The sequence below is a fragment of the Triturus cristatus genome, chromosome 4_2 (assembly GCF_964204655.1).
Source record: "Triturus cristatus chromosome 4_2, aTriCri1.1, whole genome shotgun sequence".
Classification (NCBI taxonomy): Eukaryota; Metazoa; Chordata; class Amphibia; order Caudata; family Salamandridae; genus Triturus; species Triturus cristatus.
This window is the reverse complement of record NC_140586.1, coordinates 698,778,083-698,796,879: the sequence shown is the minus strand read 5'-3', so window position 1 is coordinate 698,796,879 and position 18,797 is coordinate 698,778,083. Positions and strand designations below refer to the sequence as shown.

The window sequence follows — 18,797 nt, the reverse complement described above, 5'->3', positions numbered from 1 at the left end:
ATAGTAATAAATAATTCAAACTTGATGAAAGCCAGGAAGAACTGGAGCTATAGTATAAGCCCGGCAGGTCCTTCTCAGTATTATACGGAGGGAACAGAATTTACCGGGCTATTGAGCGATGTAGAATAGGTAATGGGGCAGCCACAAGGCATAAAATTGGTCTCTTGCAACATAAATGGTCTCGAAACATAGCTAAAGCAGGAAGTTTTAAAAAAGCTCTCGAAAAATAATGAGATCATTTCTTTACAAGAGACCTGGCTTTGTGGAGAGCCCCCTGTAGTTGAAGGGTTTCGTCAAATCCATCGTTCAGCGAAAAGATCCAGTTCTGGCCGCGCTGCAGGCGGCTTACTAATTTTATTATCTACAAATTTAGTGACAAGGGTATCCCAGCTACCTGTGACATGTAAATGGCTCTAGGCCTGTAGGATATTGACAATGTTTATGGACAAAAAATATGAAAATATTTTGATTATAAATGTTTATATGCAGTGGGGTTCACAGGAAGAATATGGGCGTGAATTGGGACATTTTAAGAATGATTTGGATTTATTCTGTGATAAGTATGGGACTGATCTAATTTTGTTGGCGGGAGATTTTAATCATAAATTAAACCCAAAACTGTTAGACCAGTGGTACACAGATATCTTGGGATTCACATGATATAAAAAAAAGCAGAGTTTTCCGAAAATAAAATATCGACAGAGGATGTAAAACTGGGAAACTATTTAGCATTAAAAAGTCTATTTTGCTTAAATGGCAGGCTAGCTCAAGATTGTCCGGCAAAGAAAACTTTTAAATATGGGTCTCAAAATTGCCCTATAGATTATGTTTTCATGTTGGCATGGAACTTTGAATTAATAGCAGATTTCAGGATTAGCCCTTCGGATTGTAGTGACCATAATTTAATAGAATTAGAGCTTGTAATAATCCCACAGGCAACTCGTGAATAAGTTATCTTTCAAGAGATGGAATATCCGAGGCGGATAACTACTCGGTTATCGGATGTATTTATAGAAAGGTTAACTAGTTTGCAACAAAATGTTAGGCTAGGATGCGTGAGTGGCAAAAGTTTATCTTGGTATGTTGATAAAATAGATCAAGCAGTTCAATGTAAAACAATAAAATTAAGAACAGATGTAAGAGCAGCCAAGGATAAAGAAAGGACAAACAAGGAATTTGGTTCAATATAGATTGCTTAAATAAGGAAAAAGAACTAAGAGGAGAAAAATGTAGTCTACGTAAAAAATTTGACCAGGCAAGGGCTGAAAATCTTGCCAAAATTAAGAAAGAATATACTTTATTAATCCGTAATGCAAAAAGGGCCCATAAAGAATCATGCTGGGGAAAATTATTGGAGGCAATAGAATTTAAGAATATTCGTCAGTTTTCGTTGTTAATAAAATCAGCAACTGAATCTTCTGTTGCCCCAATGAGTTGCGTAGTGGAAGAAGGGATATGGGAAGTTTATTTACAGGAATTATACCCCCAGGGGAGTGGAATCGAGGAGGAGACCAAGGGTTTGGAGTGGCCTAGTAGAGAACTTAAAATCGGATTGCTCAATAGTAAATGTTCTTAGTACAATAAGGACATTGAATTTAACAAGAGCAGCAGGCCCAGACAACCGCCCAGCTATGATAATAAATTCAAATCTGTCCTGGTGGGCAGAATTCTTCTCTAAGATGTTTTTAGTAATCTTGGAATCAGGGAACATACCCACAAATTGGAAGGGTGCAATTGTCAGGAAAGGGGATGTATACGCACCTAAGAACTAATGACTTATTAACCTGTTAGATATAGGACAAAAGATTTTGGAAAAAATAATTTTAAGCAGATTAAAAGATTGGGTTAAAGAGGGATCTATTGTTCCAGTTGAACAAGGAGGGTTTAAAGAAGGTCATTCTACAATAGATCATTGCTTTGCACTGTGGGCAATAGCCAGGAAGTCGATTGAACAAAATGGTAAATTGTTCTGTTGCTTTGTTGATTTTCGGGCAGCTTTTGATTCTGTGGATCGTAATAGCCTCTGGGGAGTACTGGGAAACTATGGAATTTTAGTTGGCATTTTGAATATTTTAAAAGAGTTACACAGTGATAACTGGGCCCAGGTCATTAGAGATTCAAATGGGTCATTAACTCATAAAATATCTGTAAAGAATGGTCTTAGACAGGGGTGCGTTCTGGCACCACTGCTCTTTTCTATTTTTTTCTGCTGGAAATAGAAAAAAGTGCGAGTCCACGTATGAATAGAAATAAAGTGTCCTGTCTTTTATGCGCCGATCCTTGACCAAACTGAAATGAGACTTCAAAGAAAATTAAATGTGTTTAAAAATTACTGTGATAAAAAGTTTTTAATTGTAAACATGGATAAAACAAAGGTCTTACACTTTGGGAAAGGAGTAAAAATAAAAAAAATAATACAAATTTTAATTGGTTTTTAGGACAAGACAAACTAGAAATTGTAAGTGAATATAAATACCTAGGCCTTTGGTTTGACAGTATGGGTATCCCTCTTGAAGTGGGATACCCATTTGGAGGCAAAAGTTGCAAAAGCTTCCTCGTCAGTGTGTGGCCTGAAAAAATGTAATAAAGAATATGGCGACATGTCTCATAGACCCTTGCTAAATGCATTTGAAGCCATGATCCCTCCACAAGTTCTGTACGGAGCAGAAGTGCTCTATTTGAGTGGTAAAAGGAGCTGGAATCGTGAAGAAGGAAAGACTATAAAAATGCTGTTGTCTTTACCAAGTAATGCTATGATCCAAGCAATTAGAATGGAGGTAGGGCTAATAGCCTGGAATGTGAAGACTCAAATGTCCTTATTAAGATTTTGGAACCGCCAGGAGTTAGGGGGTATGCAAAAGATCTCAACATGGTGTAGAGAAGAAATTATAACTAGTAGCCTAGGTTGGGCACGAGATGCAAGGAAAACCCTTCAGTCCGTAGCGACGCATCTAAAGTTGAGTCTCTCGCAGCCATCCATGGACACACTCTTTACAAAGAAAATACTTAGGGTTCAAGGCCTACAATACTCTAGATCACAAGACCTTGAGTACCTGAGGGTGAAAAAATCAGTTAATTGGGTAAGGAGTGCATGGGAAAGGGAGGACCGGTTCCCATATTTGGACTTTTTGCCCAATAAATGGTTAAGACACGAAATTTTACAGGTACGAGTGGGTATTAACCCTTGGAAGGCGTATGGAAAAACAAAAGCAGCATTGATCCAAATGGATGGTATTTGTAAATGTGGAATAGGGGTAAGAAATTATATTTTGCTTATACTGCTTGATTGTACATTGATTTTAGCAATACGAAAAGTATTTTTACGTCCAATATTTTTAAAATATAAGGTGAACTCACGTGCGCAAGCGGCTTGTCTTTTTATGGATATGTCATCCCTAGATACTACAATTGCTTTAGGGAAGTTCCTGAAAGCAACACATGACTTTATAAAGGAGAAACTAAAAGAGGGATGATGATTTATAATTTTTTTTATATAATATGTCCTCCCAAAAGTGAGATTTTTATGGATGAGAATTTTAGGGATCTATATATCTTTTGTAAATTGTGATAAAATATATTGTTTTTTTTTTTTTTTGTTAATTTATAACTATGAGGATCTTATGCTGTGTATGGTTTTAAAGACTATGGTCTAAATAAACTTTGTTTATCTCTCTCTCTCAGTCCTCGCCGTCTAAAAACTTGGTTTGATAGAGGGCGGGCATACACCTGAAGACAGGGATGCACTTCTAAAGCTAAGTGGAGGCCCTTACAAAAAAGTGAAGTTAAAAGGCCATTACAGATGTCAAACTTGTTTTAATGTAACTGGCATCTGTATGGTGTTTAAAATAAATGAGCGGTGTGTTGGGGATTCTATTGTCCCCCCACCGTGATTTGAGTGGTCGACATGGCAGAAACATCAGGTGGATCAAGCGATAATGCAAGGTGGAGCTATAGACCGCAATATCATCAGATATCCTGCATTAAAATATACCAGCCCAGCGAAGACTTTGTTCACCAGCCTCTGGAAGGTTGCAGGGGCATTCTTTAGACCAAATGGCATCACAGTAAACTGATAATGCCCATCTGGGGTCGAGAATGCGTTTTTCTCTTTTCCTCCATGGGTTAGTCCACTCTGCTAGTACCCTGATGTCAAATCAAAAGTACTGAGAAATTTAGCAGCACCCAACCTGTCAAATTAATCGGCTCTTGGGATATGGTGTGCATGTGTCTTAATGACAGCACTGACACCTCTATATTCCACAAAAAGCCTCAGCTCCGGTTTACCACCCTTGGAATGAGGTTTGGGGACTAAGACCACTGGGCTGGCCCAGGGCTTTCAGAGGGTTCAATCACCTCTAACGTCAGCATCTTGCTACCTTAAGCTCTGATGCTTCATTAGACTTGATCAGACTGCCTGTACATTTTGTTTTTGACAGATAGGATGTTTCCAGTAACCACGTCATGTGTACATCAGGTTGCCTGCCCATCTGTCAAAGAAAAAAGATCTTAATAAACACACAAATGCCTCTGACACCATTGATTACACTGTTTCTTTTCTCACTAGTCATTTTCATTGACTGTGAGCTCCAATTTTTTAATTTTTCTTTTTCACATTTGTTTTCAAAAGAGAATCACTTCATCTTGTAGAAAGAAAGGCTGCAAGCAGGGACTTGGGGACAAACCAAGCCGAACACAAAGGGGGCTTGGCTTGGCCCTTGGGGTCTCTGGAGCAAGGATGCACCATCGGTTGGCTCGGCCTCGGGCTGTGGGGCTCAGGAGAAGAGATGTTTTGTCCGGAGGGTTGCTTGCGTTGGAGGCTCTCACTTCTTGGGGTCAACCTGGTTATTGGGGCAAACAGGACTGCAGGGCCACTCTCATTTCTGCCTCAGTAATACTCACGGCCCTTGTCAGTAGGTCAGAGTTGGCAGAGTTGTTGTCCGAACTGGACACTTAACAATTCTTGGCTGCTGGAGAGGCTCCAGTACCCATGGTATTGGTGCTGGGGGGCTTGTGGAAGGTCTAGTGGCACAAAACTCAGCAAATCCCTCTCCTGGGATGCTGCTTCCTCGTGAACCCGGTGATCAGCAGAACGGTGTACCGGGCAGATGCGGTCGATGCCTGCAGACAAGTAGCTTCTTCACTTCAAGGAAAATGCTGTCAGGTTGGCGAGGTGGTGGCACCCCTCTTAGGCTTTAGGTGGATGCACAGATGCTGCACGAGTCGGGTCAGTAGACGAATCAGAGTTCCTGGTGTCAGGAGGGCACCTAAATACTGAATTTAGGGGCGTTAAAGGGAGTGTAAGGAAGCTGTCAATGGGCTACCTACCCGTGAGTTATATACCCCACCTATACGACCATTTCCTTTGGAGAGTGGGCATAAACCTGACTGAGTTCCTAGTTTCACTAAAAACAAGATGGTGGAACCCTTCTTTCGTTGTTCACTTCAGGTCGTTCATGGGTGTGACTAGCAATGAGAGTGAACATGCTTCTGACTAGCTAACTCTCCCACCTGTCCTGGTGTCAAATGGGCCTAGGATGCTTGTTTCCAGTCCAGGGAGGACCTGGCTTGGCAGTTCGGGCTGGACTGTTCCCATGAGGCACAGGGTCAAGACTGATTTGCATATGGCTGGGTTAAAACTGGAATGGCATGGTGAGCAAAAAAACTATGGATTTAGGCCCACATCTCTGTACTGGGGTGAATGTATGACATTGTTCTGCATTCTGTCCATCAGCTGTTTTTGCATTCATCATGTGGCTGGGCAACTCGTAATGAGAACACCTTCCAAATTGATTTGTAGAATATGAAGTATGAGTGCAGAGTACGTATACTCAAGATGGCTTCCTGAACACCAGCAATGTCGTGGCAATGTAGCCAGACATCACAGGAACATATTTGCTCAGTGAGATATGTCCTCATATATATTATAATGCACACTGCCTTAGGGCTCTAAGGCCTCCTGTATGGGAGACGAACATATAGTATAGGCAGTGTGCATGGGCAAGGCACACAGTGAGTGTGCCATGTTGTGTTTTCCAAATGGTTTGCACTATTGCACGCATGCTGCAATGGCAGTCTGTATGCAATTTGTGTGTGGGCCCCTTAGGGTAGCATAATACATGTTGCAGCCCTTAAGGGCCCTTTTTAGTACCCAGGCCCTTGGTACCAGGTGGTAACATTTAGTAGGACCCTACAGGGGTGCTAAAGGCCTTGCCAATTGTGGTACATTTACCTTGCTTTTAAGGGAAAATGAAATGGCACTGGGGCCTGTTTAGCAGGGACCCAGTGAACTTTCAGACGCAAAGCATCAGCACTAGGGCAAAAAGGATAAGTTACTTACCTGTCATCCTAGTTCTCTTCCAGGGGTATCCTCATCAAAGTCATAAGCACTGAATATTCCTGCCCATGTGCGGGGACCCCGTAAACAATAAAAATTATATATGAAAAACACATATATATACAGCTCTGTATATGTATAAACATATATTATTTTTTCCAAACCAATGCAGCCCCCATAGTAGGCTAGACAATGTAATAATAATGAATGTAAACATTCCCAGATATATATAAATATCTAAATAAACCCCATAGGTATACAAATGCACCTAAAAACTTTTTTTTTCTTTCTTTAATGAGACAAACCTCATGAGAAAGAAAAAACACTGTGCCAAACACAGATAACATTGTTAGCCTGAAGGCTGCATTGTAATACAATACCATAGAGACTAAAAAGCCTTGTACAGATAAAAACTGGCACCGTGCCTTTAAGGCAGCCCTGATCCCAAGATCCCATCATGCCTCAGGGGTGACAGTTGGGTCAGTTCTTTGCGGGACCCATAGGTCTAGACACAAAGATATACTTCTTTCAGATTTAAGAATAGAATCCTCTCATTTGCCTGGGTAGGCGGGTGGGTTGCTTATGACTTTGATGAGGATACCCCTGGAAGAGGACTGGGATTACAGGTAAGTAAATTATCCTTCTCTTCCAGGGGATCCTCATCAATAGTCATAAGCACTGAATAGAATAGCGAGCCCACCTTCCACTTGCAGGCAAATAAGAACTGTACTGAAATGAAAAAACAACCGAGATAGTCAGTTGTTGAACAGGTTCCTCAAGGAGGCTTGCCCTACTTGAGTGTCTGCTCTGGTGTCCGAGTCCAGACAATAATGTCTCGTGAATGTATGGACAGATCTCCAAGTAGCTGCTTTACAGATCTCGGAGAGTGGGACATTATTGAGAAACACAGCAGTAGCTGCTTTTCCTCTTGTGGAATGTGCCTTAGGTAGAGGCCACAACGGTTTTGGAGCTAGTTGGTAAGCCAATTTAATGCTTGACACAATCCATCTGGCAATCGAGCGTTTAGATGCTGCAAAACCTGTACGGACAGCACCATAGTTTACAAACAGTTGGTCAGACTTTCTGATAGTCTTAGATTTATCCAGGTAGAATTTGAGAACTCGCTTAATATCCAAAGAATGTAACGCCCTCTCAGCTGGCGAGGAGGGGTTGGGGAAGAAAGTTGGTAGCGAGATAGTCTGATGAAAATCGGACATCACATTAGGTAAAAAAGATGGATGAGTCCTCATAACCACTCTATTAAGGTGAAAAACCGTGTAGGGTTCTTTTGAGCAAAGGGCTTGTATTTCACTCACCCTACGTGCTGAGGTAATAGCTACCAAGAAGGCTGCTTTCCACGTAAGGTGCTGTAATATAGCCTTATGTATGGGTTCGAAAGGTGGACTCATAAGCTTTGAAAGAACCAGGTTCAGCTCCCAAGGAGGCGAGGGAGGCCTTATTGGGAGGTAAACCTTTTTGAGGCCCTGCAAAAAGTCATTCACCACTTGTAGTTTAAAGAATGAATGCTGAGAGGGAGAGCGCCTATAGGCCGTAATGGCCACCAGGTGCACTTTGATGGAGGAAAATTTCAATCCTGCCTTGGCTAAGTGAAGCAGATAAGGTAGAATCACTTCCTCTTGACCTTTTGTAGTGTTATATTGATTTTGAATACACCATATGTAAAATCTCTTCCACTTACAGAAGTATGAGTGCCTTGTAGAAGGTCTCCTAGCTTCCTTCAATATGGTCATACATTCCTGAGGAAGGTCTAAATGGCCATACTGGAGGACTTCAGGAGCCATGCTGTTAAGCTCAGTGAGGGAAGGTTGGGATGGTAAATCCTCCCCTGCATCTTGGTTAGCAAGTCCGGCCTGCAAGGCAGACGCCTGTGCGGGCGGATCGATAGATGAAGGAGATCTGGGTACCACCACTGCCTCGGCCAGTCCGGTGCTATCAAGATCATCTTGGTGGCTGAGTGTTGCAGCTTGGTCACCACTTTCGGGATTAGCGGAAGAGGAGGAAAGGCGTACACAAATATCATTGACCAGTCGATCAAAAGGGCATTCCCCATTGACCCTGGTCGATAGTACCTTGAGGCGAAGCCTCGGCATTTTGTGTTGCTTTCGCCCGCGAAGAGATCTATTTGCGGACGGCCCCACTCCTCGAAAATGTCCTCTAGCACCTCGTCGTTGAGGACCCAGTCCTCTGGATCTTGAAAATGCCGACGGAGCGAGTCCGCTTGAACGTTGAGCTCGCCTGGCAGGTGTACCGCCGTTATGGAAATGTTCCTTGCCAGGATCCAGTGCCATAGGGATTGAGCCTCCAGGGAGAGAGTCCTGAAACGAGTACCTCCCTGCTTGTTTAGGTAGTACATCGTGGTGGTGTCCGTTTGTACTAAAATGGAACTCTTTGTGATTGAGGGCAGAAAAGCTTTGAGGGCGAGATGAACTGCCCTGAGCTCTAGCATGTTGATATGATATAGCTGCTCGCTGCTGGACCAAAGTCCTTGGGTCTGCAGAGTCCCCAGATGCGCACCCCACCCTTGGAGCGATGCGTTGGTGATCAATGTTTGCGATGGGGGTTCTTGATGAAAAGGAATTCCAACCCGTAGATTGATCGGTCTCATCCACCACCTGATCTACTGCCTGGCTGTTGTTGAAAGACACACCTTGTCCTCCCAAAGAGAAGTCTTTTGGTCCCATTTGTCCTCTAGATCCTGTTGGAGGACGCATTCTTAACCTGGCGTTGGGCACTAGGAATATACAAGATGCCATGGCCCCTAGCAGGGATGATATCTGTCGCGCTGTAGACAGATTGTTGACCATGATACGTTTGCCTTTTTGAGCGAGGGATAACTGTCTCTCCTCCGAAGGAAACACTTTTCCTACTTCGAAATCTATAAGTGCTCCTAGGTAGTGTATCCTTTGCGTTGGTTTGAGGGTGGATTTTTTGTAATTCACCCGGAGCCCCAATCGGTGACACAGATTTAGGCAGCGGGTTAGCTGTGAGCTTACACTCTGGGGTGATGGACCTTTTAGTAACCAATCGTCTAGATAGGGATAGACGAAGACTCCTGCGCGCCTCAGGGCAGCAGCTACCACCGCCATGCACTTTGTGAACACTCGAGGTGCTGATTTCAGGCCAAATGGTAGAATCTTGAACTGGTAGTGGGAGGTTCCAACCACAAATCTCAAGTATCTCCGATGACGTTGGCAGATGGGTATATGAAAGTACGCATCTTGTAGGTCCAGCAAACACATCCAATCGCCTCAACGGAGATGTGGATATATTTGGTGGAGTGCTAACATGCGAAACTTCTCTTTTTTGATATGTTTGTTGAGTGTTCGTAAATCCAAGATGGGTCTGAACTCTGTTTTTGGACTTCTTTTCTGTATCAGAAAATACCTGGAGTAGACTCCTCTCCCTCTCTGTGCTCTCGGAACCCTTTCTATGGCCGATTTGAGAAGAAGGGTAGCCACCTCCTCCCGTAGCATCTTGAGCTGATGATTTGAATGCACTGGGTGGATTGAGGGAGGAAGACTCCGGAAACGAAGAGAGTATCCATGTCGTAGTGTAGTTAGAACCCACTTGTCTCTGGTGATGTTTTGCCACTCTTGAAGATGTTGTGAAATACTTCCTCCCACTGGAGCGGTGGATGGCGTTGGAGGAAGCGTTTGCTCATTGTTTGCCTTGAGCTTTGTTACCGCTGTTGGATTGGCGGTTATTCCCTCGTCCTCTTGATGATCAACGAGACTGGAATTGCTGCTTTTTCTGCCCTTGCTGGTCTTTGTTCTTTTGCCAGTGAGGGGTTGGAAGGTACGCCTGTCAGATCCCTTACGACGGCAGAACTCCTTCCTCTTCTCCAGACCCACAGCTTTCATGGCTTCAAGCTCTGATTCCATTCGAGCCATCTCGTTGTCGGTGTGTGAGCCAAAAAGAGAAGTTCCAGAAAAAGGTAGGTTGCGAATCCTAGCTTGAGCCTCTGGTTTAAGAGCCGTTAACCTCAGCCAAGAGGATCTTCTGGCCGAAATGCCATGGGTGTAGGAGTGAGCTGCCAGAGTAGCTCCGTCTGCTGCCGCACTCATAACTTGATTGGAAACCAAACAGCCCTCCTGCAGGATCTCCTTAAAATCCTTCCTATCCTCCTGAGGAAGTCTGTCTGTGAATCTTTGGAGAGAATCCCAAAGCGCTCTGTCGTAGCGCCCTAAGAGCGCTGAGGCACTAGCAACCTTTAAGTTGGAAGCGGCCGATCCGCATACTCTTCTACCCCAAGAATCTTGCGTCTTGCTCTCCTTGTCCGGAGGACTGTAGACAACGCCACTGAGTGTGTTTTTCTAGCGGCCGCCGTGATTACAGAATCAGGAGGAGGATCAGCTTTGAGAAACAGAGGATCCTCTGGAGCGGGATGATATTTTTTAAGGATTCTTGCTGGAGCAGACTTGATGGTAGCCGGCGTTAGGAAAACGTCCATCACTGGTTTTAGCAACCCAGGAACCAGAGGCAACAGTGGACGAGCCGCCGTCCTTTCATGAAGGGTCTCAAAGATGACTGAGGAAGTGGTTTCCTGAACAGGCATAGGAATGTTCAACTTGGCCGCTCCCCTGCACAAAACCTCTTGAAATGTGCTGATGTCATCCACTGTAGAAACTCGAGATGGTGGCGTATCTGACAGTGTGGGGGAGTAACTTCTCTTGGAGGAACGACTGGATGAAGAAGATGTAGGAGACCTACGCCTTCGTTTCTCAGACCGCACCGCCTCTCTTCTGCGAGAAGTGGATCTCGATCTTCTCCTGGACGAACGTGAACGAGAGCGTCGTCCATAATCTCTTTCCCAAGAAAGAGAACTTGCTGGTCTCCTTGGTTGGGCAAGGTTCCTCAATCTAGCCAAGGAAATGCTCACTGCATGTGCCATAGAAGGTATACATGGAGGTATGGACTCAGGTAGAAATCTAGGGGGACTTTGTCCCGGAAGACGTCCCTCTTCCTGCCTTTGGATTGTCGGTGACGCTCCCAATTGAGTTTCTGCTGGTCGAGGATGCTCTACTGGGGAAAGAGGACCTGAAGAAGGATTCACCACTTCTGGGGATCTGGATCTTGAAGGAGACCCTGATCCTGCGGAAACCGGTGGAGAAATGGAAATAGGTGGAGACCTAGACGCTGAACCATGCTCCGATGCCACATCAGGTGTAGATCGTTGTCTTGACGTCTCTCTATGCGGAGACCTCCGTCTCGACGCTGACCTGGATGTCGATCTATGTCCTGACGTCTCCTGAAGCCCCACAGCGGAGGACTGTCTCGACTGCGATAAGCCTATCGCCGGAGATCTGGACTTCGACTGGATAAACGGCGATGAGTCGTGTCTCGACGTCGAGAGCCTTGTCGTCGACGGAGGGCTTATCCTGGACGGGGAACTTCGCCTCGACGTCTGTATCCTCGCCGTGGATGGCTGTTTTGGCGTCATGGATACTTTTGTCGACGGAGGCGCCTGTCTTCGACGGCGATCGCCTGTGTCTTTCTTTCGACGATGATCTTTGCCTTGACGTCGCTGCTGACTTCGACGGCGACCGTCTATGCCTTTCCCTTGACGTCGACTTCCGCCTAGATGTCGACTTCGACGCCGAACGGTGATGCCTCTCCTTTGACGCCGATCGATGCTTTCTCAACGGCGATGCTTTTGACGACGAACGTCTGCGTTTCGCCGCCAGGTCTTGCTTCGACGCTGACTTTCTTTTGGAAGCGTGACTCTCCCTGGTCTCCTCACCTCTCAACGACTATCCCGCCGCCGGAGTCTTCGACGCCGAGCCCGACGCCGATGGAGAACAAACAGGGATCAACTGCTTCGACGTCGACCTCATCTCAGAAAGGCCATAAAGCCTAATCCTCTCCCTTTCTTTCAAAGTCCTCTTTGAAAGGTTTTTACAATGACAACAGGAAGCAGGAGAATGTGTGTCAGGTAGACAAATGATGCACACATCATGTGTATCCGAAGTAGCCTTCTTTTTACCACAGGATGGACAGGCCACGAACAAGGAAGGCATTTCTGACAGAAAAAAGTTAAAAATCTGGCAGGAAAGTCAGTAAATGCTTCACCAAACAGGAGAATATTTTGAATGAAGCAAAAAAAATCACCAAAAATTGGTAAGTTCTTGACTAGAAAGTCAAAAAAGAAGAGAGCTGAATTCCAGGGTCCTGACTGAAGGAGCCGGAAAGAACAACTTACCCAACTGTCACCCCTGAAGCATGATGGGATCAGGGCTGCCTTAAAGGCACGGTGGCAGTTTTTATCTGTACAAGGCTTTTCAGTCTCTATGGTATTATATTACAATGCAGCCTGCAGGTTAACAATGTTTTTATCTGTGTTTGGCACAGTGTTTTTTTCTTTCTCATGAGGTTTGTCTCATTAAAGAAAGAAAAAAAAAAGAAAAAAAAAAGTTTAGGTGCATTTGTATACCTATGTGTTTATTTAGATATTTATATCTATCTAGGAATTTTTACATTCATTATTATTACATTGTCTAGCCTACTATGGGGGGCTGCATTGGTTTGGAAAAAATAATATATGTGTTAATACATATACAGAGCTGTATATACATGTGTTTTTCATATATAATTTTTATTGTTTCCGGGATCCCCGCACATGGGCGGGAATATTCAGTGCTTATGACTATTGATGAGGATCCCCTGGAAGAGAAGTGGGGGTGACCATGTCAAAAGGAGGCACTTTCCTACAAAGTTGCATTATATTAGATGCAAGGGTATATCGGCATGAGCTGATGTGTCCCTGTAATGCCTAGCTCCATTGCTAGGCGTTGCAAGTCATCAGGAAGCCATCTTAAGGTATGCACTGGGCACTAGTCATCACGACATACTCCGCTACATAATGGCTTCACTGAAAATACTGATGTCTGGTATCAAATATCTTGTCTTAATAAATCCGTACTGTTTCCAGAGCCGGATTTATTATGGTCGCTCAGGCTCCTGGAAACTTGGGGAGGCACAGGCTCTTCCCCTGTGCCTGGCCTTGAATGTCGAAACTCCCTCATCTAATTGGCAGACTTCGACGGACGGAGTATAGAAGACTTCTTGCTCTTCTTCGTTTTGTGGGACTTACCGGAAGACGACCGAGCGTGATGAGGATGCAGGACTCCGTGATTGATCCCGGGACCTTCATCTCGACCAGGATCAAGACCTTCCCATCGTTGCACGTCGAGTGGCAAATAGCTTGAGGGCTGCTCTCACAAGGCGTTGGGGTGCATGCCGCGACAGTGGGCGCAGGTCTTCGCTTCGTGGTTGCGCTCGAGGCACCAGAGGCAAACAAGATGCGGATCTGTCACCAACATCCGTCGATGGCAGGCGTTGCAGGGCTTGAAGCTGGTTTTCCAAGCTGACATACCTGCCACACCAGGATTAAGATCTCGACAAAAAGTCAAAAAGAGTAAGTCACAAAATTACTGGGGGTTGCCCTTTCCGGGTCTGCGCTGACTGGTACAGAAAGAAAAGAAATGTTAGCGTGCTGGGGTGGTGCCTATATAGGCACCACGCACATGACTTCAGGAGCCACCGACGCCACACAGAGCCCAACACCACCACCTACTGCTCACTGCATACCTGTTCAGAGAAGTTGTGGTTACTAGACTTCAGCTGGAAATGTTCCCAGAAAAGGAAAACATATCAAGCGAGGCTCAGCTCTTCTCGGTACTGGCTCCGTATCTACTCTCAGCAAAGGAATGGATGCTGCAGCAGTATGGCAGATTCATAGGACCTTTTGAGATAACCTGGGGCGAAAACCTCTCTGATTCAGTGGTCATTTCATGGGGTTTTTCTAGGGTTGCTAGGGCTGACCACTGACTTTAACCCTACATTAGGGGAATTTCAACTTACTCCAAGATGTAACCGGTATGAACCAGGATGATGAAAATATGTCAATTTAGACTACATGTATATTTGGAAGCGACACATTGAGACCTTGAAATGTAGATACAAGGAACCTTGTAGCAGACTTATGTCGCCGGTATTCGTGAAGTCTCTGCTTAAATGATTTGAGACTTTCACAAGATCTGCAAAAGATAACGAGATGCAGCATATCGGCCTAAGGCAACAGGCTAACCCAACATGCTGAAAATGGAGTTTGGCTTTGGAATCATTACGATCACAAGCTCTCAGGAAAAGTGGTGTGGAGTCAAAAAGGTGGACTTACGAGGGTCTGTTAGAAGGTGCCTCGCAATTTGGCAACAGACTCAGGGGGGAGAGAACAAGGTTTGGCCCAAGCCCTAGGAGGGTATTAGTGAGTGCCTCATTAAAAGGGGCTCTGTAGTGGTTTGCCCCATTGGAGTAATTCGGTCAGGAAATTTTTTTTGACCTCTAAGGTGGGGAGCTGAAGGTCGAGAATTTCAGCTGCCTTCGGCACGACCACTGAAAAATAAGCATTTTCTTCAGTGGCAGGTTTTTGGGGTGAAACAAGGCCAACATTAGGAGAGGTGTTAAGACCACTGGCATTTCATAGATCATCTTATCAGAGGTCTTCCTGGGCGGGGTTGGCTGATTTAATCTCCTGCATCAAAATAATTATTGGAATCTGTCCTAAACAATATATGTGGCATATGAGATCTCCTTGCCGAGGCAGGCCGCCAAGCAGGTTAAATGGAGAAGATGGCAGTTCAACAGAAGACGATTGTGGCCTCAGTCAAGGTTGGAGAGGCACAAACTCACATCTGGAAAACACAATGGGATGTTTGTCCTGCAGTGATGCTCCAGGAACTGGCAAGAATGCAGAGTGACGTTGGCGTGGAAACCGAGGGAGGGCCAATGATGGGGACTGAGGGTTCAACTGTTACCTGCCGTAGGTGCCCCAGATTGAGAGCCTCTCACCTTCTTAATGCCCGCAGGTACATCAGTGGGTGTCGAAAGATATCCAAAGAGTTGGAACATGGCCTTGTGGAACTCTTAGGTCTGTCTTTGTGTCGCAGATGCCCCAGAAACTCGGGTTGTGCCGAGGCAGGTTGCGGAATGAATTCAGGCATCGATGGACTTTGGGTACGAGATCAAGAGGCATGGTGACGCCCTAATGTCTCCTTAGAAGTATGTGACTGGCGGAACGGGGCCAATTCCTTTTTCGATTTTTTATGCCCTTTCCTTCAGCTTACACAAAGATTTGGAGCACAATGACAATCAGCCTTGAGATCGACTCCTGGATCGAGAACAGGACAGAGACCGATCCTTGAACTTGGACCGGTCCCCACGTGGAGTCTTGTGGTGCTTGGCAAGGTAGTTTTTTTGCAAAGCAGTCCTGTATGGTCTTCTGGTTAATTGATGTGCAGTTACTGCAGGCCTTGAAGTCATGATTCGACCCCAAGTACCACAGGCAAACCTATGGTGATCTTTCACAGATATTTGCTTTCAACAGTCCTTAAAAGGTTAAAAACCTGTCATTTTGGAAGGACACATTTCCCTTGTACACTGGAAATTGTGAGGTAAAAGTATCTGAGACGAGACGTAGCTCAGCATCAGCATATTGGAGTGGTGCCTATATAGACCTTGCACGTCAGCTCAGGAATGGCATCAGTGCGGAGCAGCACAATGCCCCCTATTAGTGCACAAGGGGTACAGTTGAAAGATTTCTGGATCCAGTAAAACCCCTTCAAAATATTCAAATGGCGAGGAATCTGCAGGTGGAAGACTTTCAGAAATTGTGTGTTAATACTTAAACATGATTAGCCTGCAGCACTGGGAGAAGGGACCTGAAGTCTTGTCACAAATCTGCCTCCGTGCAACTTCAAGATTTTCTATCCTGAGGAGTTTACACAGTGTTGATTGAATTGTACTGTAGCTGTTCTGCCTACCTCAAGATGGATGGATTTGTCATTAGAGCCTTTTCCTGCAAATAAAGCATGAATGTCTCTCCTATAAGCATATAAATACAAAGGCAGAATGAATCACTACAATAGTAAATATGCCTCTATAATATTTTTAAACTGGAGTCAGATTCCACTGGAGTAGAATCATTCTCAGCAGAGCCTGAGTAAACAGCGAGATGCATGTGATCATTAGACCTAGAACACACTGCGTACGGCACCTATTCTTTACGAAGAGGGAAAATGAACATATGTGCTCCACCACCGCTACTGGTGAAAATTCTGTTGCTTTAGCATACTGAGACATGCACCAATTAACTGCAGCTTCTGGTTTGGTGTCATGATAGATATCCCCCTAATCATACAAAAAGCCCAGATTGTAAAAGGTGTGATGGTAGCATGCAAATGATGCATAATGGGAGGAACACAATGGGTAGGAAATGAGGCAGAATTGTAGTGCTTCAAACAGGAAATGTCCTTCATTTTGTGACATTAACTTTGGAAGAATTTCATGTATGTGTGGAAATAGGCATCCTGAGAGTCACTAACTAATCATTCTTGTACAGCTTGTGGAATCTGTACAGGGTTACCATTTTTATTATTAATCTTTCTTTTCAAGAATCTGTCCATAATGTGAGGTCTAAAATTGGATGCAATACTCCACTTTGCTGGGAAATACAAAATATTCATTATCTCTTCTGCTTCTGGACATGGATGCTCTTTCAAGAGTCCTTACTGAAGCAGGACAATCTTCAATTTAGATGTTTGCATGTATGGCCCAACAGATGGAAGTAATGCGCTCACAATGTTGGTAAATCAGTCAACAATTCCCCATCCAAAGACATGTGAGAACATTGGCCTCAATGTCTCAAAATGTCATTGGGGTTATTTAAATCCTTAAACACCACAGACAGTGAACTGCATCAAACGTGCATATTCAGTTTTCATAGAATGTTTGCTGTGTTCATCCCATCGTTCAGTAAACCTGTATATGGGTTAATCATCTTCCAGAGGCGCAATCTCACAAAGCATGAGAGTTCCTTACTATAAAGCATTATATATCCAAAGAGCTAAAGGTTCTTTGGGTGCATAGCTGTCTGGATATACAGACAGTTATACCCACCATCCAGAAACCAAATACAGGTTGAATGAGGACTGAACTCTGACATCTGCCTCCCCCAATAGGGACAAGAAATGAAGCTTATTGCTTTTTGGGGAGACCCATCAGATATCAAGTTAATGCTGATGTTGATAAAACTCCCAGAAATTTCCAATTAGAAAAACGTTTCAAAATAGTGGAAAGATCTACATCCTTAAGTCTGTAGTGTGCAGAAAAAAGAAATTACCATCTTTTGAAACTATGTCGATCCACATTGTTACTTCCAGTGCTGAAGACACCAGGGTAGAGTTAACACTTAAGAGAGGCTGAGGCACTAAAGTCAAAACTTTCCAAATCTAGCCATTAGATCAAGGGAACTTTCCAAGATAAGCAATCTCAGAGCATTGTTACCTATTAGAAATATATAATTTACTTGTCAACCAGAGCCAAAGCAAGAGGCCGGAAGAGGACTCAGTCAATGGTAAACAATTCACGAATGGTGGAAAGGGGTAGATGTAAAGTGTCTCCAAATGAAAATATGATCTACCACAGTGCAGTAGACCTTCGTGAAGGGTGTACACAAAATTATCATTTATACTGTCATTTAAATTAATTTGCTCAAGCATTCCTATCCTAATATCTGGAAATATTTCAAACAACCACGTACATGTATTAAATAACAGCAACCGCGTCAACGCATCTTTTTTATTCCACTTTTTTTTGTAAAGGCTACACAGCATAAGAAAAAAGCATTTAGCTTTTTACGGGCAAGAAGCATTGGCAAAGCTAATAGGTAAAAAATGATAGGTCAACTGGCATTGCCAATGCTTTTTCGTTGCTTGCGGTAAGATAAATGCAGATAACAAGTAATACTTTGCTAACTCCACTGAAGTCTTTTTACATGCAAATGTTACAGCAAATTTTGTATCACATGCGTAGCTAAATATTCTAAAGCTTCACTTGATTTGCCAATAATGGCGTTACTTCCCTAACCGTCCTGTTTGGCTCTGATGCCAATATTATCTAGAGTTCATCTATGTTGTACCTAAGCCTCTTTTTCAATGTGAACATGATTAAGAGACATGTGCAAATGAGCATATTGGAAACCAAAACAAATGTCATTTATCTCAGTACTTCAATGATCAAGATGTAATTTCATTACCCTTATTTGCTCATCATACTTAATCGATCGGCCACTCTCCCAATCAAACCCGAACCTCATTAAATGGATCACTAGGACACTGGGTAAAGACTTAATGCAGGTCCGCTTGATTGTGGTTCTCTTGTGGAAAAAAGAAAAAAGTTTACAAAACAGGAAGAAGAAAATAGAACAGTAATAAGGCAGTAAAAATATAATACAAATTAGACTTGTAATTTCTCTAGCCACAAAACCTACAGGTTGATTGTTCAACATAGAGTAAGGAGAAACCGTTTGGTGTTGGGATGGTATACTTTATTAGGGAGCTAAGCAAAGGATGAGAATTTGTATTTATTTATTTGCAGAGATTTATGT

At 43.9% G+C, this 18,797-nt stretch overlaps 1 protein-coding gene across 4 annotated transcripts in view; it reads right to left on the bottom strand.

Annotated features, from left to right (window-relative positions):
* The window catches only part of USP24 (ubiquitin specific peptidase 24), a 2,082,369-nt gene that overhangs the window by 888,921 nt on the left and 1,174,651 nt on the right, over window positions 1-18,797 (bottom strand). For all 4 annotated transcript variants that reach the window (XM_085602520.1, XM_085602518.1, XM_085602517.1 and 1 more), the window contains exon 47: window positions 18,447-18,566. In XM_085602520.1, coding sequence (XP_085458646.1) covers window positions 18,447-18,566 — 120 coding nt within the window. The remainder of the gene's footprint in view (window positions 1-18,446; window positions 18,567-18,797) is intronic.